Raw genomic sequence first — 26,907 nt, 5'->3', positions numbered from 1 at the left:
TCCTGCAGCGTGCAGAAGTGAGCTGTGATCTCCTCTCCGTCCACCTGTCTGTGTGTGTGTGCGTGTCTGCTGCTCTCACACCTTCTATGCACATTCACACCTAAACTAAAGCTCCACCACCACATATGTAAAGAAAAGTGCACGTGCAGCAGTTCGGGGCTACATGTGTACACACCTCACGGCGACTGTAGCGAGCTGTCCACGCCGAATATTCCCCTCCCCACACACAAAGCCAAAGCTGTTTACGAGAGAGACACGGACCGAGACCGAGAAGCTCCAGAAGAGGACACCGCTCGTTTCTGCTCAAGTTCTGACACATTATTCGCATCAAAACAAGACGCCGGAGGAGGAAGATCATGTTTGTTCCCTTGCCGGTGCCGTTCGTGTTTCAGAGAACTGCCCCTGACCTCAACGCCTGGCGTCTCAAGTCTCCTCTGGCTCTCCGCTCCAACTCCGGTAAGACATCTTTTCCTCCCTCTCCTCCTCCCTTCCTCCTCTCTTCCTCTCCCCTCTCCCTGCTACACCTCCTCCATGTCGGTCAGCCATGCAGACCCGCCCTGCCTTCTCTTCGCTCGGTGCCGATGCTCTTGTAACGGATGAGTGAGAGCTGTCGGCGCGCACGCACGCACGCACACACACACACACACACACACACTCCTCCGGCTCCTTGTGAAGAGTCCTTTACACCTGCGGAGCGCTCCTTCAAATAAAAATATGCTCTCCCATAAAGGCCGGCGTGTCCAAACTGAAATGTTCTGCACAAAATGTCCATTCTTGCTGTGTCCACTGTCCTCCACTTGCGCCCATGCGTTTGTTAATCTCCACGCCCGCGTGTGTGTTTCCCTTCTCCGGGTATTTTTTTCCCCCCTTTTTTCCTCTCCTGTCTTCCGTCTCCATCCTTCCCCTCTCCTCCACTGCCTGCGCCTGAGCCTCAGCCTCCGTCTCTCCCCAACTAGACTCTCGGCAGGCTGGGAATATTCATGCCAACTTATCGATCCTGTGGAGATCGATTCCTGGGGCCGGTGGTGGAAAGCAGGGAGAGAGGGAGATAGAAGGAGAGTGTGTAGGAGCACGGAGGCACGAGAGGAGGAGAAAACGCTGTTGTTGTTTCTTTAATATCACACTGTTGTGTTTTTGGGCTTTATTTGTGTGGATGGTGTGTCTGTGACTCTTGTTTGAGCTCTGAACATCACTGCCTGCCCGGACCTGCAGGTTTGTTCTGGGGGAAAAGACTCGCTTCTTCTTTTTTGTAAACAGTAAACATCAGCAGTGGAGAGAGAGACTAGATCTCATCCCTCTGTCCCGCTCCTGCTGAGCTGCTGGTCGGTTGAAAGCAGAGGGAGAGAGGGATGGAGGGGGAGGGAGGGAGGCTAGAGAGAGAGAGGGGGAGCTGGCTGCATGACTCTGAGGCGCCGTCTGCGTTTCATCTGCGCTGAAGCGGAATAAAAGCAGGACGCATGGTGGGAGCAGCCAGGGCCGCTTCACTGTGTCACACACTGGTCGTTGTGAGAGATCAGTCCAGCTTCCAGTGTTTCTCAGTCATGCAACAGCTGCTCATGCGTTTCAGAGGGGGAAGAACGTGCGCTTCCTGTTTACACTGACTGCAGAGTATGAGGGAAGTGATGGGGAATGTCAGGGGAGGCCGATGGGCTTCAACTCTCCCCATCAGTGAGTAACTGGGCCTAAATGTGAACAGGTGTGCACCTGTTCAGCCACACGGTTCAGTTCTGATTCAGTCCAGATCCTATTTGATAGTTCACATTCATAACTTTCAGAGTCTTGCACGTGACTTTCATGTGCAGATTGTCCTCTGAGACGGCACTGATGACGTTGATGGGCAAAAAGAAAGAAAAATAAAGTCAAAAAGCCACATGATCGTTTTCATTCATGTCAAATCTAGTGACACAAGTGACTGATTTGAAAATCAGATTTCTGTGTGCACATAGTCCTGGAGAAATCTGATCACATCACATCAACAACAAAAAAAATCCTGATTTGATTCACTTACAGGTCCAGCACGTAAGAATTAGTGACACCTAATGGTGAGACCGCGACAAACAAACAGAGACCTCCTCCGCTCTCGTCTTTCTTTAACCCCTAGCGCGCTACTGAACTATGATGGCCTTCACATACCAGAGAGAATGTACCAGGGCTGTAAAGTCCCGGTACATTTATGAGTCCATACGTTCTGGTTCGACTCAAATTCTGATAAGTCGACTTCTTGCCGTGTTGATTTCATACAGTCTTTGGTTAATTTGATTTCACCTGGAGGAACGTACCAAGTGCTAATGGGAGTGTTTTCAGAGCACCCCTGTTCACACAGGTAACATTATAGCCCCCTTATTTACAGTATTGACATCGGCAGTGTGGCAGCATTTTACAAAAATAGATGGCAATAAAAAAGTCAAATGCAAGGTTTGCATATCACAGCTCGACGACAAACAAGCTAACTTGTCTTCGTTATGTCGCTCCGTCCGTTTTGAGTCCATGATCATATCAGAATTGGCATATTTCAATGTTTAGTCGAATAATCATTGATTCATACTCGCCTGCAACAACGGCAGTGATCTATTTGTGTCTCAGCCGCGAAGCTGAGCGCCTATGTTCAGTGTCGCTCTGTGTGAGGACATGCACAGAGACAAATCATCTACGTAAATATTCCTCAACAGTTGATATCACGCTGATATCAGCGTAGTATAGTTTATAGTATATTTTCGTAAATCATCCCCCCGCCGACTAGTCGATTTTGATTCGAAATTTCAGGGCTTCAGTGGACCAAGAATTTCTTTTGTTGATTACAGCAGTTGACGCAGTTGAGCGTACACTCTCTCTGCTGATTCCTCCTCTTGTTTTGTGTGTTTTGGGCTGGTTTGTGTGGCCGGAGCCATTTTCTGTGGTCAGCTTCAGTTTCAAAATGTGGGCTGCACATGTCAGGTCAAGATAAGGTAAAGGCCTAAGTAATGCTACACTTACATACACAAACATACTAAAATGAAACCTCCTAAATGTTGCTAGACCATTAAGCCTGGTCGTGTGAACATAGCCTCAGCTGGTAGACGGACTCTTACAGGACCAGTCCTCTTCCCCCTGGAGCACAGCTCCCCTTTCATTTCCAGATCAGTTCAAGCCCATTTGATTTCAGAGATGCCAGGCATCACCCTTACTCCACATACTCAGTCAGCAGTGCACAGCATGTGACGGTGAGGGGACAGGTGATAGAGTGGGAGAGAAAAAGAGAGCAGAGGGATGAGAGGGAGACCTGTTACCCACCATATCTCTAGAGATATATACACAGAAGAGAGCGGAGAGGGATGGTGGTGGTGGTGGGGGGTTGGAGGGGTTGCTCGATGCCAAGGAGCGGGGAACTGGGGAGGAGGAGTTTTCACGCCCCGCACGGTGAAAAATGGTGAATGTCAGAATGAGATAAAAAAAAAAATGTGGAAGGAGAGAGCGGGAGAGAGGGAGAAGCGGGTGAAAGTAAGAGGAGATGACAGAGTGAAAAACGAGGAGGGAGAGGAAAACCTAGTTTGAGCTTGAGAGGTGAGGGTAAACCTCAGATGAGCCATTATGTTGCCGTGTCCCGGGCCAAGGCCAGCATCTGAATAAGCTGGCAAAGTGATGGGATGTGTACACAGGCTGCTTAGATGGTGGGATAACAGTGATTCACAATGCTATGCTGATTTTATTCCGTTTTGATAACGTGGTACAAGGTGCTGTCCTTTTCAAACTTGGAGTATTTGTCGCTTAAAGGGAGCAGGGACTGAAACTAATTTCTTGGAAACAGCAAGGGGCGACATCATAATATAGTTTTTACTCTGAAATATTGACATAAAGCAGGTGTACTCCAGTCTGCCTTGATGTGTCCTTGAGCTCTAATCTGACTTTCTCAGCCTCCACTGGATGTTCAAAGACATTTTAATAGGAAGAATAGCAAGAAAATATCAAAACACTGAAATATCAAGATATTTCATGGCATGATACTGCACTGATTCTGGCTGCTGGTGTTCGGACATTTGACTCCTCCTCTTCCTTCCAATCCTCTCATTTTTCTTAAAACTAAAACAATTTTATATACGTTGCCATATATGGCATCGTCACCACTATATTGGGATGTGTATCGTATTGTGTTGCCAGATTTTTGCCAACACACTGCTCTGCATTGTAAATACTTGCACACCGTCCTGTTTTTTTGTTGTTTTGAGTGTGTGTGTGGGGAGCTCTTGACTCTCAGTTAACTTGTCTCTTTGACTCGTGGCGGCTCCTTGACTTGAGTTTGAGCTCCGTGCTCGGGGGTCAGAGGTCCCAGCACAAGTGTTTGACTCAGCCCCACCTGACCCTTCTTTGCCCCCTGTGTTTTCATTCTCTTTCATGTTACAACAGCCCTCCAGCACTTATACACAACCCCTGTGGGGACTCGCACACACACACACACACACACACGCACTGTGATGAAACAGACAGACCATCATATAACATGGAACAAGCGTGTCTGACCATTTTCCACCTGGATAGCAGGCCGTTCTGCAACTGATCCATGTTTTGTTCTATTTTTAATGGCATTGTGTCTACACAGGCACGGGTCAAGGCCACCGCTTTGTGTGTGTGTGTGTGTGTGTGTGTGTAGTAAAGTGGTTAGCTAAGCCATCAGCATTAACTGATGTATGAAAGTTTAATGGGACATCGAGGAAAAACCTCAGGTTTCCCAGGCAGTGAATGGTTTTATATGATGTGATATGATGGGACATCATCAGGAGATGCGTTCTCTCACACGCACACACACACACACACACACACGCACACACACACACGCACACACACACACACACACACACACACACTTACACACCCAGATTCAGTCCATCTCAGCTATGCACCTTCTGTCACACGCCATTAAACACCATCACCTACCAAATACACTGACTCTCTCTCAGTCACAGAGTTGAGACTCTCGTGAGGTGCTTTGTTGCTCCAGTCTTTGTCCATTATCCACCGCGTCTTTAGCGCGCCGCATCTGTGCTTCCCGGCTACTTTCAAGAGCGTGTGTTAAAGAAAAAGACAAAGAAAAAAGTCTTCGATTACTACATGATGTGAGACCATGCATGTGTTCACCCGGTCACTCTGTGTGTGAGAAATCAAGAGGCAGTGTCCACATATGTGCATTTGTGTGTGTGTGTGTGTTTACAAGCATGAGCCCATGTGCAAACTAGTGTGCGTACGTATAGATCGGCTTGTGGAGGGGGAGCGTGCAAGTCGCAGTGTTAACATGATTGCAAATGACAAAATGTCAACCTGGGTTTGTTAGCAACATAATGGGGAATCAATAGACACGAGAAAGATGTCAATACTACATGCTTTATTGCATTAAGCTACCTCTCTTCCTCTCCGTGGCCCTCTCTCTCCCTCTCTCTCCTCTTCTTTCCCCTTTCCCTCCCACTCTCGCCTGATCTCTGTCACAATACAATTCTCTCTCCCTGCTCTCCTCTCCCTGTGGTAGTTGAATTAGATTGCAGTATATGAGCCAGCCACAAGGTTGTGAATGCAGCGCGCTGATGGCAGAATGCTTCAGGAGCTAATTTACCGTCATCCCGTCTATTTACGTATATTAGGCTCTTATAGATATCCCTCAATACACTGTGACAACCTGACGGGCCCGAAGGAGCCACAGACATGTTGTGTTTAAATCAGCCTTCACGTAGACACGAGACTTAAAGAATTATCCCGAACCATACCTGGAAAATAATCGAAAGTCATCATAGGACATCCTTTTAAAAACAGAAGGGGCTTGTTTGTGTGTTTCTTGACACTATATCATCGCGCGTGTGTGTGAACTGCTTTTATATTTATGTGCTTCAAGTGACAATATTCTATTAAAATTGATGAAGGGCACTTGGGGATTAAACCGGTGACACGGCGTTGGATTAAACCAAACAAATCCAGGCTGTAAGTGTGTAATGATAACGTATGTTATTTGTGTTGCAGCAGGGTTTGAAAAATCCTCCTAATCCTATTAACCGTTTACCTTTTTATGGATTCGGACAGGTGCGTATATGTGCCTGTAGTTTGTATATATATATATATATATATATATATATATATACCTGTGTGTGTGTGTGTGTGCATGTGTGTTGGCGGAGACTAATGTAGTATTAATGCTGATGAGGTCCCACAGCTCATTAGCAGCAGTGAGTGGTATTGAGTTTCTCCTGGGGAACAAGACGGACCAACACGCACACACACACACACACATACATCGTCAACAACCATTAGCGTATTAATAACCTTGCACTGATACACACACTCCCACATGCACACATTCTCACCAAACAATGACCTTTACGCAAATGCTTCTAAATATACACGCCAACAAAAGCACTTAAGCTTACATCACAGCAAACAGCATGAAAACAAATGCATATATACATATACATATATATATATATATATATACATATGTGTGTGTTTCTAAGGACCATCCATGTGTTTCTTTACACACTGTGTCACTTGTTTGGCTCGTTCACACACACACACAGACACACACATAATCATTGTTCACAGATGGTCAGTTCATACGCTGAAACAGAGCCCAGCATTAGTTCTAATCAGAGGCCAAATGAGTGAAGCCACTTCATCAGACCAATCACCTGGAGAACACACACACAGAGGGGGATAAATGCAGTGTGTACTGTACGTGTGTGTGTGTGTGTGTGTGACGGGCAGTTAATCAACATATCAGCAGGAATAAACACATACATACCTGACTCTCGCCGGGCTATTGATTTATACCCCTTCCAGTGTTTTTCACGTCCTCCCGCTGCCTTTGCTTGAGTAACGCGATGATGACGCGCAGGCGGGGAAACTCCAGCGTTCTTGACCTCTACATACAGTAGTTATTCTCTCGAGTGTGTTTGTTTAGTGGTGGTGATCAGAGTTGCCTTCGCCGCACGCTGCCAATCACCCACATCAGACTAGGTAGTCAAAACAAGTGTTTGAACCCCTGCTGGTCACACTGAACACTTGATTACCTGATTTTCTCCCAGCCTTCAGACTCCCTACATTCCCCTGGTCAGAGCGAACCAAGCTTGATGCAATTTCTTTGCGGCAAAACAAAAAAAAAAAAGCCTGAATATGTTATTTGCTGGAAATGAGCGGCGAGTCATAAACACAGCAATAATGTGTTGTCGTCCACAGCTTCGCGCGCTGTTCATTTTGTTGTTGATTGCTGCAGGCTGTCACCTTTGCACCCTCGCTCATGTGCCGCTACATTTAGATAATAAAAGAGGCCAATAAAATGCCCGGCTTTTGATTGGGTGTCTCCCCTTAGCCCAGCAGAGCAGAGGACTGAATGACTGGCCCTTTCTCTCCGTTTCATTTTCTGCTGATAAGATTTATGGTAATGAAGGGGCTCCTATTAACCTTTAGGGTTCTACTGCTGTCCTTCACAGTGAGGGCAGATGAGAGTGCTCACTGATTGGGTTTTGAGGCAGAGGTAGCGAACATGTCTGCTATAAACAATGTCACATCATTGCAAATGCACTGCCTGGAGTGTGCGCACACACACACACACACACACACTAAAATGAAGACCCTCCAAAAGCAGCTCAGCTCTTAGAGAGAGCTGAATGCATGTTTAATCTCCCTCCTCTCTTTCTCCTCTCAGCATTTCCCCTTCTCTTTATCCTCTCTATCCTTCCTGCTCTCCATCCTTCTCTCGGCAGGAGCACTCTGTTCTGAAATTAATCTGTTGTACCCCACCACCTCTTCTCCCTCTCATTCCCTGGCGCAGTCTCTCCTGCTCTGCCTTTCTTTCATAAAGGCATAGTCCCACTCTTTTCTCCCCATGGCTCATGAAAGCAAAGTACGAGGGATTTTTGAAAATACCTTTGTATACTTTTTTCAAAATATACAATTTCCTACAACTAATTTCAAACTGCTTCCATGTATCCGCCCCAACGATATTCAATAGTTGTCTTTTTGGAGGTATAGACCCCTCCTTTTTCTGTACATGGGCTGCACCCCTCAATCCCTTTGTCTGCTTGTAAAGGGGACGAATGAAGAGGCACGGGGGGAGTGACTAAGTGACCTCTCCCGCCTCTTTCTTTTGACGCTTCCATGATCTGTCCATTTTGTCGTGCACGTCCCTTTTCCTCCCTCCTCTTTCATCCTCTTTCGTTCCCCCTTTTTTCAGGCTGGTTAAGTCGCCATGGCTATTGGCCTCATCTGCCCTGTTCTCTCTCTCTCTCTCTCTCTCTCTCACTCTTTCCCCCCCTCTCTTCTTGCATCTTTGGCAGCAGCAGCCTGGTTGCCAAAGTGTCTGTAGGACACATTAAGGCCCATAAAAGCCTAGTCTGCGGTCGCACTCTAAACCACCAGTCAGAGGTAGTGTAAAAGTGACTTTAAATGAGTCTGTGATTACCCTGGAACATGGAGAGATATTGAAGTGGCCAAGAAAGTGAGAGACAAGGCCATGGCATTGGAGAGAGCGGCTCCTGGATGTTTCTTGAGTCTCTTAAGGAAAATTGAGCAGAAACAAACATGTGTTACAGCTGAGAGCTAAAAAGAAATATATATATATATATATATAAAAATGCCACTTTAGAGAAGCAAGCTACGAAAAAGTTGCAACCAAGTTCCCTGCCCCCACCTCCACCTCCACCTCCTTTAGCACAGCCTGCTTGCCCCCTTTGCTCCCCTACACCCCTTTGCCTAATTGGCCACATGCTGCCGTGAGTGACAAGTGTAATCATCAGTCAAATTATGATTGGGGGAGAGAAGGTGGAGGCAGAAGCGGGGGAACAGCAGAAGGTGGTGGACGGAGGGTGGGGCGGTTGTGGTGGGGTTGAAAGGAAGTGCTTTGATCAGAGATAGAGAGGGGGCGAGCGGGCAAACAGACCACAGAGCTACATGGAAACCTGCTGTCCACACACCTGCTGCTTCATAGATGGGCAACATTAGCACCATCACACACCAGTGAATGATGAAGCGTTCTCTGTAAACACCGTTAATCTGCACTCATTCTTCTTGCTATGCAAATAGTGTCCAACGTGACCAGCAACACACGTCCTCTGCTGTGGGTGCAACGTAGCCCTCCTGTCTGATTTCAGTTCACCGGGCCAGGTCCGCATTATATTTTCAAATACTTTGTTAGTGTGAGCAGATGTTAGCTTTCTAGCCAGCTAACAAGGTTTATAGTAATTAGGAGTGCTGATAAAGCGCTTTGATTCTCCGGCTGTGGCGGCCCTCTCATTAGCGGCTAGCTGGCTAGAGCTGCAGCAGGCGCTCCAGTCACATCCTATTAGGCGGCTCAATGTACACTCTGAATTAGGAGCGGGAGATTAAGTGGAGATGAAAACTCTGTGCGTGCACTCGGGGATACACACACACATATATAGATATATACACTTACTGTTAAACCAGAGTTAGAAGACGAAAATGCATTTAAACAGAAATGTTTAAATGCATTATTTGGAGTTTATCAGTTTATCAAATGCAACAAAGACATGTGGACCAGAATCCCACACTCAGATCAACATTTGTTCACATGAGTAATCCACGTCCAGGAATTTCTCTCTGTGTTTGTGTACAAATTAAAGACGGCAAAAATCCTTGAAAATTCTCTCACAACAAAAACACCGCGTTATTCATCAATGCACACGCTCTCCTCTCTGTGCTCGCTCTCTCGCTCGTTCTCCCTCTCCTGTCTTTTGTGTGATGGAGTGATTATTGAGGACGTGGCTCCTGTGTTTAACGTAGGTTGATGAAGTCTGCCTTTGTCTGTCTGTGCTAACCTGTCACAACCGGGACACTGCTTATAGCAAAATCAATACACAGAGTAGAAAAGAGAGAGAGAGAGAGAGATGGAGGGATGGAGACAGACACACAGAGATGGAGAGAGAGAGAGAGAGAGACACTGGCAAAGAAAAGAAAGGAGGTGTGTGGGTGAAAGGGTTTGTTTGAAGGTAGATGAATGCATTGAGCAAAATGTCATTGGCAAGAAAATGGAAGTGAGTTGGAAGAAAAGAAAAGGTAAATACTTGACTCAGTGATGGTGAAAAGCTTCTGTGTGTGTGTGTGTGTGTGTAAATCAGGTATTTTGCCTGTGCGTGGCCTTGACCACAGGCGAGTTGTAGCACGGTGTGCATGTGCTAAAATGTGTGTACATGAGCAGAATGGGACAGTCCCTATCTGTTTGTGACAATCCATGTCCTGTGTGTGTGTGTGTGTAGCATCACTTTCCTCCACTCCCCAGAGCCGGGGCTCGTGTGAAGGGGAGAGCAGAGCTACAGAGGGATGAGGAGTGGGGAAGGAGAGAATGGGAAGAAGGAGAGGTGTAGGGGTTGAGTTGGGAGGGGGCAATTGTGTGAGAGAGGCACAGCTGGGAAATGAGAAATGAACCCCCACCCACCCCACCTTACCACCAACTTACACTCACACATACAACATATACACACATGCACACTCACACACACACACACACATGATCCCCATCTCTTTATCCTCCCCTCAGGAAAGAAGGGGTGGAGGTGGTGGTGGAGGGGGCTGAAGGGAAAGGAGAGGCAAGGGGGATAGGAAGAGATGGAGAAGGGGACAGATAGGGGCATTAAAATTCATGGCCTTTTTTTATTTTCCCTGCTGAAAATCAATAGTGTTTACTATGAATGAGTGGAACAGTGGACAACAGTGGTGCCGGGGGGACAGAGAGACAGGGAGGAGGAGGAGGAGGTGGAGGAAGAACAGAGAGAGAGAGAGAGAGAGAGAGAGAGAGAGGTAAAGAGGAGGAGGGGTGACTTTATTGCGATAGGCAGAAGCACCAGAGGCCAAGGTTAAAGACCAGCAGGGGCACAGAGACAGAAGCACTAAGTAAATTCAGTTGTCTTCTAAAGCAGACGTACTAACCCTGTAAATGCATATTTACTATGAACCATCATAATAATCTGGCCGACTCTAATGTCCCCTGCAGTAATATCTACTCCTCTGCTGTCTCACATTCTGACTTTCCATTCATCATCCCTCGCTGCAGCTGAATATACCTTTCAAAAAGCATGTCTGCTTGTCTGTGTGTGTGTGTATTAATTTGCAGCCCACACACACGCAACACCAACACAGTCTCTTAGAAAACACACACACAAACACACACAGGCTTGTGCAGCGATCCTTGGACTCTAGTTGACTTCCATTCATTTAAACAGACTAAACAAAGCATTTAGTCTGTTTAAAACCTGAACATTAACTTTACCACAATTCAAATCTTAGCCATAAACTTCACCAGTTCATCAGAAATGAGGAGTTAGGACCATGTTTTGGTCTCCATGAGGACTTCTGGTCCTGATAAGGTCAGTGTTTATGCCAGAAAATGTCTGAATACAAGAACACACACATACACCATAGTCCAGTTCACACTGAGTTGTTCAGCAGCCTTGACCCTGTTCCCTGCTGCTGAAAGTCTAGAAGTTCACCAAGGCTTACCAGTGTTTTGATTAAGCACTGCCTGTGTGTCTCACACCACTAGATCAAAACAGAAAAAAGAGGGAAAACGATGTCTTTATCTGTTATTTCTTACTACATGTTGCTCCGTTGTGTTTAACGATCATCAAAGCGTTCAAAACGTTTATGTCGCTTTTTCTGCACCCCCTCGAAGTGAAATGCTGCCATTTAATTGAATGTAGACCATGTGACGCTATACGGCTGATTTACAGCAAAGTTTTGTCTTTGCTTTACTTTCTGAGGCCAAATGTTGTTGTTTTTTTCTCTCGCTGCTTTTCTCTCTTTTCTGCTTTTCATCAGCTCCTCAGTCTGTGTCCTCGGTTTGTTTTGTGTTCAGCTGAGAGAGGACTGTAGTGGAAGGTATGCAAGGCTGTCTTCTGCATATGTGTCCATGTGATTATGCACACTGGCTACTGTGTCTATACAGCGCCATGAGTGTGAGTGATTGAGTGAGTGAGTGAGCGGTGCAGGGGGTGATATGTACAAATATATATATATATATGTATATATATGTATAAATATATATATATATATATATAAATATGTATATATATACATATATATACACATATATATATATATATATATGTATATATATGTATATATATATATATATATATATACATATATATATATATATATATATACATATATATATATATATATATATATATATATATATATATATATATATATACATATATATATATATATATATATATATACATATATATATATATATATATATATGTATATTCAGGCTGCTCATGCATTATGGAGAGTGCAGGTGAGAGCCTCTAAGTGTGAACTGCTGGTATGTGGAGGGTTCACGGCCAATCTCACCAAAGCCTTTTGTATTAGCATAGCATCTCCATTTCAAATGGGCCTGTCAAAGCCTGCAGCATGTTTTATTCAGCAACAGATATTGATCACATATTATGCATACATACCAAATCTATATTGCATGCCAAGTCCGAGGCTTTGATATTTATATGACTCTGCTTTCAAAAAATATGCAGCATGCAGAATTTGGGCCGATTGTTATGTGCATAAAGTCTGCAAAAATATGTCTGCGTGTGGTTATTTGTTATTTGTGATTTTGATCAGGCGTCAAAGTTTGGAGCTGAGAAGTGCTGGTCACGGGAGAAGAGAGAGGCAGCGAGGGAGTGCGTGTGTGTGTGTGTGAGAGAGAGTGAATGTCTGCAGTGAGGTCAGAGCGGCACTGACATTCTCACCTGCAGGCATGCACACGTGTGTTCGTTGCACCTCAAAGCACTAAAGTGCGTGATGTTGTTGTTGTACTAACTTCACTTTCTCAATCCACTTACCGAGCTTCTAGCTTCTTGGTAGAAATGACCTCCAGCACCCATATACATTAACAGCCAGCGTTTCACTACACCAGGCCTTCTCTTTGTCCATCAACACGTTCTCTCATCAATATTTTTCGCCATGCATTAAACCGCAGACCCGAGGCCATCGCTGCCTCTCTGTCATGTGCCGGTTTTTACCATCCACGCCGCGTCGGTGCTGCACTAAATCTCCCGTCTCTAAATGACTGGAGAGGATGAGAGGTCACAGTATATGGAGAGAAGGACAATGAAGGCTCTGGCTGTGATGGCGCTTGCTTTTTCACCCTTTATGAGCACAGGTGGCCCATTTAGTGAATGGGACATGAAGAAAGTAATCGTTGATTTGTTAGGGAATGAGCATTTTTCCTGACCACACATATTTGTGCCCGACCCCCTTCTTTTCTTCTTACTGAGGTTGAATTCATGGTTTCATTAGGTGCCTGTCGTCTACCTCTTTAAATTCACCTTTTTCACCTCTCTCTCTCTCTCTCTCTCTATGCTCTGTTCCCCTAGCGACCGTTTCCAAGGTGTCCAGTGTCCATTCCCAAGGGTTGAAAGAGGGGGGGTGATGTCATGCATGCATAACTTTACACCTGTAATTCATCTTTTATATACTTTTTCTATCTAGTTCAACTCCACGTAGCCCCTCCCCACCCCCTTATCCTTGTATTAAAGCTGCAGTGTGTAACTTTTAAATATAAACAAATGTCAAATGAGCTCCACACAACAGTGACACATTTTATATGATGGCTGATGGAGGGAGGGCAGAAGAGTTCTACTCGTAAAACAAGACATCTGAAACATGAGTAAAGAAGTGAGATCTGGAAGCAAATATTGAAAGAGAACAGTTGAATATGTAGATTCTTCCTTTTAAACAGCTCTGCAGACTCTCCTGAGCAACAGAAGTTCCACACTGGAGCTTGAAACACCTGACTTCTTCTTACAGCAGAATATCCACCTGAGGTTCATGCGTCACTCTGCTTTTGTTGCACATTTTGCACATTGCACTTTTGGTGTATTTAAAGTCCTCGTAATGTCAGTGTTTTATTTTAAACAGTGTGGAACAGTGACGCTTATCTTTTCACGAGCCGTTAAGAGACAGACGGTCGAGCGGCCCTGTGTCCACCGTGTACATGACTCTCTACATCTGCTCCATGTTTAAAAGGTCATTTGTCAAACCTGACATTTTCTGCCCTTACCAAAGGTTTCCTCAATATCCAGCCCGGCTCTCCCATTCAGAGTTTATGCTTTTTCATCTATTTGTTTCCTTTTGTATAAACCTTTTCTGACAATACGTTCCTTTTCCGTGTCAAAATACATCAAGGGGGTAGGAGGCTGAATTCTATCATCTTGTAATGTTCAATAAAACTAAGGAATGACAGATGTGGTCCTCTCTGTTGGTGTGTGTGTGTGTGTGTTTGCCCTTGTTTTACTACGTCCATGGAGTCTGGGAACCTGGAGATCACTACACCTGTAGGATCTGACGGCTTTGTGTCGTTAAAAAGGGTCGAAAATAAGTTTCATTTTAGGGTTAAAGTTAAAATAAAGGGATTACATGATGTTAAGGACTGATCTCCTGGTCAGGTGTGTGTGTGTGTGTGTGTGTGTGTCTGGGTTGCCTGGGTAATGGGGCTAAGGATTTAAAGAAATGTAAGTTACATAAGTGTTCTGAGTGGGTACTTGCACATTCACATTGTGTGGGGTCTGATCAGCGGATTAATGTGTGCACACTTTAGTGTAGTGTCCTGCATGTGTGTGTGCTCGTGTTGTCAGGGTCTGTAGTCCTCATGGAGACCAAAACCTGGTCCTAATGAGGCAGAACCTCACTTTGTTTTAGGAAATGATTTAAGTTTACAGCTAAGATCTCAACTGTGGTTAGGTATTCACTGGTTATGGTTAAGGTGATGGGTTGGGTTTTGGTTAGGCTGTACAAATGAATGGAAGTCAGTGCAGAGTCCCAAAAAGGGGAGCTATGCAAACCTCTGTGTGCGTGTGTGTGTGTGTGTGTGTGTGTGCCCCCGTGCCAGTGGGATGTTTTTACTCAACACAGTTGTCACTTCCCTTGTTCCCCCTGTGCACCTTCTGTTCCACTCCTATTCCACCATTTTTGTTTTTATCCCAGACAAAAAGAGGCCCCACAGCAGGGCCCCCTACCTGAGCGCGGCCTCCCTCCTGATACCCTTCAAAGCTCCCTCTCTTTCTTCCCTCAAACACTCTCCCTGGTTCTTAAATTCTAATAGAAATCTGCTTCTTTTTTTTAGCCGTGAGCAGATATTGCCACAGCACCTTGTCCAGGTTTATAGTTTGTATATAATGTTAAATATGTCGTAGCAAAATAATGAAAACAGATCACCACAAATTATTAAAGATAAAATAAAAGATATAGGGTTTTTTAGCCATACCTTAAAACAGCAGTATATATATGTATTCTATATAAAGGCGGAGTCAATGCTGTGAGTCACTACTTCAATGACTGATGTGATCATTAAGACTAATTTGTCTGTTGAACACTCAAGTCACAAGCTCCTCGCGTCCATTTTGTGAAAATATTTTCCAGTGACATCCACACGTCTTCACTTCTCACAGTCAAAAACTGTTTATCTGAGTGAATGACAGGCCTAGATGGAGAAAGGTTATACATAGAAATGGTCCCTAATTACTCACCACATAAATCATTTCTGCTCTCATATTCTGTATATTCTGTGTACTGAATGTTATTTATAAGATTATTCAAAAAACGAGATTTCTTTTCATAAATTCAAATATATTGGTTTAACCATGGAAATAAAACAAAATTAAAGTACTGTTTCAAAGTTAAAATTATAGTATAACTTTTTAACCAAGACGCAAGATTATAAACACGGCAAAATCAGCACAGGGAGACCCAGAAACCTCTGTGATGTCATCCAATCATTTAGTTGTTATCAGTAGTCAATAGATGCATAAACTCTGTCTGTGGCACCGGGCCCACAACAAGTCAGCCAGAGGAGACAAAGTGGACAGAAGTCTGGTCCAGGTGTGGTCTCTCAGTGTCTCTCTCTCAGTACTGTGGTGATGAGAGGGCAGTGGTGGGCTCGTTGAATGAACTCTGTGGTTTTGCTGACAAATCAATGATAAAGAGTAATGACATCAACACTGTAATGTATCTCCCCGTGTCTCCCCACCCCCTGTCCCCTCTCTTACTCCACCTTGGCTCTTTGACTTTCACTGTTGATGTTTCCATCTCTTCATGTTTGTCATAATATGTATCTTTTATCTTTGTCTATTGGTCTGTCTATCCTCTAACTCTCTCTCTCTCCCTCTCTCTCTCTCTCTCTCTCTCTATTGATCCAGTCATAGTTTTCTCAGTCTTCACAGTACTGGGCCGCTCTAATCAATACAGATAATTGTCTGCTCTCTCTCTCGATGCCAAACATAGTCTCCCGTTCTCCTCACTCCTTCTCCCTCGCTCCCTTTTTTATCAATGAACCCTCACCCCCCCCCTGCAGACGGGGATTCCCCCTCCCCTAATGACGGAAGATAACCTGCTTTCTTTACCGATTTTTCCTCCTCCCCCATGCACGTCCCTACCTCACCCACTGCCTCCCTTTTCCTCCCTCGTTCATCGATTACCGTGAGAGTTGGGGCCCGGCCCACCCGCCCTCCAGATGTGAATACACTCAGCGCTTGTGTTGTGGTTTAGTTGCTCTTCGACCGTCCCTCGCGTGCGGTCCTCTCGGTTGATGACTGGGTTCCCGTGGTTTATTCGGTGTCATGGCCGCCTTCTGCTACGACACGGACGCTACACCGTCGGACCTGTTATCTGTCACGGCCAGAAGTACGGCTCCTCATCACTCAGTCGTGATGTGAACGAAGACATCCTTGACCAGCTGAAGGCCCCCAAGCCGGATGCCACAAGGAAAAACTCAATAGATTTTGTAGAGACTCGAGTAAAGTGAAGTTTGTTTATTGAGTCCAAAATCAGAACTTGGTCTCAGTGGGCTTTAAAAACCAACACTCGGCTAACACTCACACTTTAACACAGAGGAAAAGAAGACGGCGACAAATGAGAAATCCCTCCTTCACGAGGCCACTTTAGTGTGTGGTCACAGCAAACGAAAGTTGCCGTATTAGAACTGTAAATACAGAGAAACGGAGTGACACGATTACATAAATAATGTAGCCGGTGATTTAAGTAAACGTAAAGTGTGATAAATGAAAGATTTTCAAGGAAAATGTAAGAGTGGAGTCCAGAGCAAGGCAAAATATCCTCAGTAGGGTCCACAGTGCAGCATTCATATTCTGTCTCTACATATGAAATCCAGTGTGTTTAATAATGCATCCACACACAGCCAACAAGGCAGGTTGTAGGCCTGCAGGTTATTGTACAGTGTGTGAGTGCATCTGTGTGCACATGCATTGCCCCCGTGTGTGTATGTGTGCGTGTGTGTGTGTGTGTATTCATGCTTCCATGAATCAGATGTGTAGCATCCAGAGCTAGTCTCTGATGTATACTCTATCACTGAACTCAATCTGGAGCTGCACGTAAACCACACAAGCAATATCAGTGACACTGTATACAGTATATGTATCCAATGTTTACACAAATATCTCATATCCACTCACATCTGCTGCGACTGATAGTCGAGGCAACGCCGTGTTTTTTTTCTCCGCGACAGGAGTAACTGAGATGGAGGTGGAAAACCGCACAAACTGTTTCAATCACCGCGTTTCGGCCAAGCTGTAACGCGGGAGAACGGAAAATAGGAGGGGTGAATCATTTGTGTTTGAGGATTATTGTGTGAATGTCTGTGCGTCGATGACTTGTTTGTATGATTGTGTGTGTGTGTGTGTGTGTGTGTGTGTGTGTGTGTACTTGTATTTGTACCTTTTCTGGTAGAAACGCTGACCTTGTCAGGACCAGTATTCCTCATGGAGACCAAAACCTGCTCATATGAGGCAAACCCTCATTTCTCACAGTTAAAGACATAAATAAGATGAGAATTGTTGTTAGATTAAGGTTAGAGTTAGACAATAACAATAACAATGTTTGTGTTTAGGGATGAGCTGATATGATAATTAGAATCAGTGTTGGTATGATACTACAAAATGACTGGATTGAATCAATTAGTCAACTATTTTGATCATCATTTAATGGATTTGGGTAGGGTTAGTTTTTTTTTTTCAATAATTCAAACACGTTTTCAGCTTCTTAAATGTGAATAATTTCTAGTTTCTTTGCTCCATATAACAACGAAATCAGTAAAACTCAATCATTTTAGTCTGTGTACAAAACAAGACACTGGAGAACATCATTTGCAGGTTTGGTTCACATCCCATTCTGACATGTATCTGACCAAACAATGACTCGATTCATGGAGAAAATAATCCACAGATTAATCAAATCTGAAAATAATCGTTCACTGCAGCCCCCAAAAAACCTCTGAAGTTCACATAAACGCCTCACTCAGCACCGACTGTGAAAAATGTAAAAACGGTTTATTTCTCCTTTATAGGTGCAGAATATTTGTTTTTAACACAGTTGGAGTGTTGTGTTTCTGAAGTGGCTGCGCGGTAAATGCATCAGCGCAAACGTGTTGTTATCAGCTTTGTCGTTTAAACGATGCAAAAACAGCTGCGTTGGACTGATATTGCTATCAGTTCGACTCAAGATTGTGATATTGGTAAAAGTGATGTATAGAACGAAAGAAAAGTGCAATTGAGCCAAATGTGAATATGGTTAAGGATAGGGTTAAGGTTTTACTGCGGCTAAATGAATGGAAGTCAATGCAGAGCGCTCTCTCCCTCTCTCTCTGTGTGTGTGTGTGTGCATGTGTGTGCGCGTGTGTGCGTGTTTGTTTACGAGCAGCCCAGCATGTGCACATCTATGTCTACATCTGAGACAAACAGAGAGAGTCTGGAGGCGAAGTTCAGGTTTACACATGTGTGCGATCAGACTAAGCAGGGATTAAAAGGACCAGCAGTGGGATAGAGGAGAGTAAAGAAAGGTGGAGGGAGGGAGGGAGGGAGGGCTGTATTGTCTTTGGAAGGCAGGGAGGGAGGGAGGGATCGGGCATAGGACGGTAGACAGCAGGGATGCTCCTCGTCCCCTGGGAGTCGAACCTTCAACCCCCTAACCTTCCTCTAGCCCGCTGGTCATGGACTTGAACCCTGTAACAGCCCTGATGGACAATCTGTTCTCCTCCGCGGCCTCGTCGCAGAGCTGTGCATGCCATTAAGAGATAAATAAGCTCTCGCTCTCTCGCTTCCCCCCCTTTTTGATTTCATTTTTGTCAAACATGAGAGTTAAAAAAATAAATAAATAAAGGTAGGGGCTGATTTGTTATTTTTGACTCGTGTCCCTCTCACAAGGACAGAAGCAGCAGAGACGTGGCGACAGACCAGGACCACGCTCATTCTTCACCTTTCAACAAAATCATCCTCGCGTCTGAGAAAAGACATGAGAGAGGGGTTTAGTGAGTGAAAGAGAAATGGAGATAGAAAGATGAGGGAGCAATGAAGAGGACGGGGCTGATAGATTCCACTTTGCTCCCTCTCCCTATTTTGTTTATTTCTTCCCTTGTTTGTGTTTGTATTATCAGATCCCGGCTCCATTCAGGGCTTCAGTCAGGGGGAAGAAGCCAGACGCCGCTCCACCTCTCCTTCATTCAATCCCTCTGTCTCTCCTCCTCTCTCCTGGTTCCCCGTGCTCTCCCTCTGCTAACCTTTGAGAATAAGAGCCTTGAATTTGAATTTCAGAGCGAGCGAGCGAGCAAGAGAAGGAATTGAAGGGGGGAGGAGGAGGAGTGGTTGGGTGAGTGTGTGTGTGGGGTGGGGTGGGGGGGATGTGGAGGGTTGGAGGAGCCACAGTCGTTGAGAAAGGGCCTGCTCAGCACGTCCTGCGGCCTCCCCCCTTAGAGGGGCCCCGATCGATACAAACTCTGAGCAATAAAGCTTTCCCCCTGTCATCTCTGCAGAATACAAAGCAGAATAGAGAGGGAGAGAGAAAGAGAGGGAGGGAGGGAGGGAGGGAGAGAGAGCGAGAGCGAGAGAGGTGAAAAGCTGTTCCGCTAGCCAGACCAATTTCCTAACCCCCCCTCCTCCTCTCTCCCCTCACCACCACCTCTATCACCCCCTCTTTTTCCTTATTTATGTATATCGCTCATTCACCTCTTTCCCCAAATGCACGATATATCCCCATGACTACTTCACAGAACTGCAATCTCTCCATAATAAATACAGCATGAATAAAGTATACAATAGCCAACTATCTGGGAGAGAGAGAGAGAGAGAGAGAGAGAGAGAAAGGTAGAAACCGGGGGGTGTTGACGGAGGAGGAATGTAGAAATGGTGGTGTGAGGCGTAAAGAAGTAAAGGGAGTAGGACAGAAGGAGAGCAGGAAGGAAAGATTGTTATAGGTGGGGATGAAGTGTGTTGAAAAGAGAACGCTGCACCTGGAGAAAGATGGATGGAGCGATACAGGTAGAGAGGAGGTGCAGGAATATTGATGAGGAGGGAGGTTGGTGTAGGTTCAGGAGGAGGCAGAAATGTGTGGGGAGGGGCGAGGTGACGGGGTCAAACAGAAATCGCTTGAATTGAGAGCCAATTACTGTAATTGTAATCTGGATTCAAAGCATGGAGACGTGGCACTGACAGGCTGACGAGACAGACAAAAGACTGTGTGTGTGTGTGTGCACTCGTGTTTATTACCTCTTTAGGACGTCTTCTGACCTCGTCAGGACCAGTAGTCCTCATTGGGACCAAAACCTGGTCCTAAAGAGGCAGAACGGCGTCGCTGAGGAACTGGTGGAAGTTTTGGGACTAAGATTTGAATTGTGATTAGATTAAAGTTATAGGGTTTGTGTTAGCTGGTTAGTTATGGCTGTTCAAATGAATGTGTGTGTGTGTGTGTGTGTGTGTGTGTGTGTGTGTGTGTGTGTGTGTGTGTGTGTATTCTTCATCACTGAATGCTGGCCTGCCAATCAACTATTGTACTCTTGTCAATTTAATAATATTTCTTAGCGCTGACCTCTACAGCACGGCTCTGTGTGTGAATGTGTTCCTATATATTTTCTATGTCTCTCCCTCTTTCACCTCAGTCTAACCCCCGCCCTCCCCTCCATCCCTCCCTATCTCCCTCCCTCCATCCCCGTCTCTCATTCTCTCCTTTATTAGAAGAAGATAGTGCGAATCCTTCATCTCTCCCTCTCTAATTCTCTCCGTTATTGTCCCTCTCCGTTCGGCCCTGCGTCTCTCTCTCTCTCTCTCTCTCTCTCTCTCTGCGCTCCTTCACTCGTTTCCTCTTTTCTCTCCTCACCATGATCTATGTGGCTCGTTCTTTTTTAACCAATGCCCCGGCGCCCGTCCTGTTCTTCCCTGTTATGCTTCAGCTTTCTCTTGTTCTTTCTTTTCCTCCATCGCCACACATCTCTCTCCGTCCCACTCCTCTCTCCTCCTCAGATTTCCATCTTCCTATCCCAGCCTCCTTGTGTTCACACCCTCTCTCTCTCTTTATATCCCTCTCTTTCTTGATGTTCTTTCTTCCGGGGCTGCTCTTCCCGTCTCATTTTCAACATCGTGCTTTTTTGCTTTTTCATCATCATAGGCTCATTTTGTCAACTTTATGTCCCACTCTCATTCCTCAACCTCCCTCCTTCCATCCTTCCTTCCTTCCTCATCCCTGTCTCCCTCCCTCCACCCTGTCCGTTCCCTGGGGAGGTCAGTAATAATGGTAGTGATGGAGTGAGAGAGGGAGGTGCGATTATTGTCTTGTCGGGAGTCAGAGGAATCGATCGGCCCAGAAATATGAGGCGCGAGAAAGAGCCGCTGTGTCAGATACAATAACCACCCTCTCCCGGGGGCTTACACACACACACACACACACACACACACACGTAGAGACACATTTATATGGTTCGACGCAAGTGCAGACACTGACACACGCACTTGTACCATCTTTCTTTTTCATTAACACAACACACACACACACACACACAGCTCTCTTCTTCTGTGGCGAGGCAGCCCAATCATCTGCATGCTTTGATCTGAGATAAAACATAGACGTGGATCATTCTTCATGCACAGATAAAGGGCAAGGCGAGGAAAACCGCTCACACACCTTTCACTCACGTAGCTATAAACAGACATAAACACACACATACGTGCGCGCCGAACGCACGCTCACACACGCTCACACTGAGACCTTTCACTGCTGTTGCCTGGCAACGTGGCCGAGTGTCCAATCCAGGCAGAGAACAGTGGCCAGTGATGTCACAGCTGCTGCTGACCAGCAGGTCTGACACAGAGAGAGAGAGAGAGAGAGAGGGAGGAGGAGAGAAAGTTTGCATTGGAGAAGAAAAAGGCAGAAGGTCACAAAAAAAAGGGACTGGAATGATGATGATGATGATGAGGAGGAGGAGGAGGTTTGAAGGAAAAGGGGCACAGCATGTGAAGAACAGGTCAAGGTGAAACGGGGAACAGGTCGTAAGCTGACCATAACCAAAGTATTCCCTCTGTTTTGTCAGAGTAAGTGAACTGTTTGCTCTAAAGTGTCCTCAGTGCTCCTGTTTCCGGCGATGAAGGCCACCAGTCCCTCTCAGCACACACTTCACTCTAGTGCCAAGAGGTGGAGGAGAAGAAGATGGAAAAGGAAACAGAGGATGAAAAGAAAAAGAAGAAGAAGAAGGGAAGAAAGGAAAGAAATTGAGCTTCAACCTTGGTAGCGCCGTGGGAGAGAGCGATGTCTGTCTAGACAAGCCAGGCTCCCTATGGGCTGCTGAGATGATAGAGAAGGGGGAATGGTGTGAGAGAAGGATGGAGGGGCAGAGGGGCCAGAGGAAAAGGAGCGATTGAGAGGTATTAGGACAGGAGAGGAATAGGTGTTGCCGATGTGTAGGCGGCCTGTGTGTGTGTGTGTGTGTGAGTGTGTTAGATGACACAGGTCCCATGGTGACCAACGGTGTGAGTGTATTTTAGCGCCCGCTGCTTCTCATACAAAACCTCCACCTCTGTCGTCTCCACGCTACACACTCCACTCTGTGTGTTTATAATCCCTAAACTCCTGGTGGGGCTACAGCTGCACACACACACACACACACACACACACACACACTGGATTTAAAGTCTCTCACCTTGTGGAATTGAGTCCTGGTGTTGGGACTGTGTAAAGGCCTTGGTGGGTCCATCACTGAGCTGCGCTCTGTCCCCTCTATGTAAGAGGAGGAATATAATATGATGGATTATATGAATTAGAGCAAGTGTGTGCTCCCGGCCTGAGGCTGCACTAGATATAGAAGGGCCGAGCAGTAGAGGGACACGGCGCAGGTTTGGAGACCTCACTATTGTCCCTGCAATGACCCATTATACACACATTCTCTCTCCGTCCGTCCTCCAATGTCCTCAACCCCGGCCAATATCCCTTCACTAGTCTCTCTATCAGTCGCCCTCATTGCCATCACTTTCTTCATTTTCTTTTTCTTTTTTCTTCCCTATTCCTCTTTTTCTCTCTCTTAGTAGCCCTCATATCCCCCTCCCTCCCTGCCTCCCTCCTCCCTCCCTCCCTGCCTCTCCCTCCCTCTCTGACAGTGGAGTGATTGATGGCACTCTGGAGGCCCCAGCCTCCCCCATCCTTCTCCCTTGGGTCCCACTATCAGGTTGTGTGTGTGTGTGTGTGTGTGTGTGTATATATACTGTCTATATATGTGTGTGTGTGTGTTTTTATTATCTGACCAACATAACTTAGCAGTGACCAAAACACAATGTGTTAATGCTCTGTAGTCTGTTCCCTAAATAATCATAAGAACATCCATTAATTATTCATATAGTTCTATTTTAAAAATGAACGGCGCGACATGTGACCGCGTCGTTTGTAAAAACATGTTAACTTAAAACCATTTGCCATTAGCCCCGCGTCATTTAAGTGGCATCGCTGGACTGTTGCGAGGTCTGGTCTCCATGGTAACCAGGGCTCAGACCTCATCGGGGCAGGAAGCTCCCCATGGCCATGAACTGTTCAATATACACACACACACACACACACACACCCCACCCACCCTGAGCACACTTGGGTTCACCTCAATGAAAGATACACACACACACACACACACACACACTGTGGTCATTATGTGGGTAGTCTCAGGTTTGAACAAAGGTCACGGCCAAAGCCAGGGTGTCCAGACGACCTCTGACCCGGAGAGACACCCCCCCCTCCCCAGCGTGCAGTCTGTCACTGACAGACGTGGACACACATCGACACTCTCTCTCTCTCTCTGCACTGATTAATTACACGTGAAACAAATAATCTCAACTGTCGTGTACTAAAGTGTGACGTTAGATATTTAATAAGCAATAAAAATAAGAACTGATGAAGCAAATCCAGCCGTAGCTGTAATGGTAATTATTGAACGATGATTTCCGTTCTCAGCGCCGTCCTGAAATCTAAAGGTGATGCAGCTTTTGTGGTAAAAGCAGCGTCACCTCGCTCTCACTGTCAGAGCTGCACAATCCCTTCATTCCTCCAACAAATCTCCAAAAACACATTTTCACAGACGGAATTTCTCAAATCTGTGAAAAAAGAATAGTTTTTTTATGATTTGTGTCGTGATTGTGGGGGTGATAAACTAACCCTTGCTTATTTACGTACTAACTAATTACTAAATCAAGTCATTATTTCTGTGTGAGTGTGTGAGACATTTAGTTTACCGCAGAATCACTAAACACAGCAGAATAATTCAAGTTCAAGTTAGGGCTGGATGATTTGGCCAAATGTGTTTTCACAAAGAGTTGATATTGCAATAAATGTCAGATAATTAAAGATTGATATTGACACGATAGTGCGTTTGCACAGTGTATAAAGTGTGTTACTGAAACCTTTGCTATATTGATACTGACAGAAACTGTATCATAATATAATATATTGTTATTGAGTTATTGCCCGGCAGTAGTTCTTGTACTATCAAGAAACGTAGATGCTGATGTAGAGCTGAGACAATTACTCGATGAATCGATTACTAATCCATTACTAAAGTAATCGTCAACTTTTGAAGCTTTTTTCATGATTAAAACAAGATTTCTGATTGTTTCAGCTTCTTAAATGTGAATATTTTGCTCCATATAACAAAGAAATCATTAAAACTCAATTTTATACCGTTTTCTGACATGTTATGGACCAAACGACGACCCGCTGATTAATCGATAATAATGAAAATAATGGTGAGTTGCAGCCCTGTGCTGGTGATTCACCGAGCAGTTATTGAACACAGAGGAAGAGCTCCACACTTCCTGTCCTGATGATAAAACATACATTCAAATGTGTGTGTGTGTGTGTGTGTGTGTGTGTGTTAGAGGACAGATGTAAAGATGTGTCAGTGGAACAGAGAGCACCTCCTGTGCTGTGGGTTATGCACGTCCTGGTCAGTGTCTGTCCAGCACTACATCGGCCGGTTGTAAATCAACACATCAAGTATTTATAAGGTTAAACTTGGGAGCTCTGCTGCCGTTAGCTTTTAAATTAGTGAACTCGGACCAAGGGAGACGGAAGAGGGGAGGGAGAGAGGGAGGGGGTGTCCACTCACCTCTCCTCTCCTCCTGGATGGAGCCACTGTGTTCACACTGAAATGAGAGAATCAAGAGTGCCACCTTGTGGTCAGCTGAGCCTGGAGCGTCAGAGCAGCACACCAACACTGGCACGTTCTTTCTGCTGAAACACGCTGTTTCCTCGAGATCTTCAAGATTTTCACTTGTGCCGCAGATTTAGCTTTAGTTGCCGTTCTCGAGTGGGTTTTGGTGTCACTGTGACAGTGGGTCATATCTAGTTTATCTGCAATGTTCCACTTTGACGCTGCATCTCCACGTCCATGTAGGCTGTGTGGTTGTGTGTGTGTGGGCTGGTCAGTGTGGTACAGTGACTGTTGTGACAGACTTTTTCCCTCTGCTCAGGATAAACCGAGCCAAAGACGATGATGATGTCTCACATCTTCTCCTTGTTGGTGTCGACCTCCCTCTGAAGACCACCTCACACCCACTGGGTGACAGACAGGTCAGAGCAGGCAGAGCTGCTCCTGTGGCCACAGCAGCAGTGAAAGGCCCGACGAGAACTCACCGTGTCACATATCAGACGCATTTACCATACTCTCCTCACTAAGAATGTCAAGCCTGCTGTTTTTCTCTCTGCTGCGTGAGTGAGTGAGTGAGTGTGTGAGTGTGTGAGTGAGTGAGTGAGTGAGTGGCTGTTTCCAGCCGCGCAATCACTTTCCGTCATTACCCATCATCCCCCTCTTTTTCACCTCGTCTTCCTCTTCGCTCTCTCTCTCTCTTGTTCTCTCCCACTCTTGTGTGTCCTCCTTTCTTTTCTCTCTCTTTTCTTTTCTTCTTCTTCTTTTGTCTCTCGTGTGTGTGTGTTTAAGTTCCTACTCTTCGGAGGTTTACTTCCTGTTACACTCGCGGGGGGGTGTGGCCTGTCATGTGTGTTTTGTGTGTGAGAGAGAGAGAAAAAGAGAGGAGAGGGAGAGATGATTTCATACACTCCTCCTTTTTTGGTTAGAGACTGTCAAGAGAGAGGGAGAGTGAGAGTTTTTCTTCTCTCACACTCACACACACAAACACAGACACACACCGGCACACAGACACACAGATATGACCAAGACAGCAGCAATAGCATCAAAGGACTTCTCCAGTATGTGGTTGCCAGGTGAGTGACTGTCTGTGCAGCCGTCTCTCTCTCTCTCTCCCTCTCTGCCTCTCTCTGCTGGCCTTCATTTACCAACGCCAATTAAGCTGTGTGTGTGTGTGTGTGTGTGTGAGAGAGAGGGTGTGTGTGTGTGTGTGTGTGTGTGTGTGTGTGAGGAGAGCAAAATTGAAGGAGAGAAAAGGGAGAATGGTGTCTTTGCTGCTGATTAATGCCACTGGGTCTAAGAAGCTCGGCTAATTAGAGCACATCAAAGAGCGAGAGGTGGTTGGGCTGCTACGCAGAGAAAGATGAGGATGGATGGAGGGATGATGGATGGATGGGTGGATGCCTGTCGCAAGGAGAGGGAAAAGGTCAGACACCTCACCAGTCCTTATAGCGTCTGTGTGTGTGTGTGTGTGTGTGTGTGTGTGT

General features: G+C 45.6%; 1 protein-coding gene across 3 annotated transcripts in view; it reads left to right on the top strand.

The window, feature by feature from the left end:
- The first annotated feature begins 227 nt into the window (after window positions 1-227).
- The window catches only part of pou2f2a (POU class 2 homeobox 2a), a 43,241-nt gene continuing 16,561 nt past the window's right edge, over window positions 228-26,907 (top strand). For 2 of the 3 annotated variants that reach the window (XM_044034400.1, XM_044034399.1), the window contains exon 1: window positions 228-456. In XM_044034400.1, coding sequence (XP_043890335.1) covers window positions 357-456 — 100 coding nt within the window. In that variant the 5' untranslated portion in view covers window positions 228-356. Of the gene's footprint in view, window positions 457-26,320; window positions 26,497-26,907 lie in introns of those variants that run through there. The other variant, XM_044034402.1, reaches the window with a different exon arrangement.

This window comes from Solea senegalensis, linkage group LG9 (assembly GCF_019176455.1).
Source record: "Solea senegalensis isolate Sse05_10M linkage group LG9, IFAPA_SoseM_1, whole genome shotgun sequence".
Classification (NCBI taxonomy): Eukaryota; Metazoa; Chordata; class Actinopteri; order Pleuronectiformes; family Soleidae; genus Solea; species Solea senegalensis.
The sequence above is the reverse complement of the archived record's forward strand: the minus strand, read 5'-3'. Positions and strand labels throughout refer to the sequence as shown.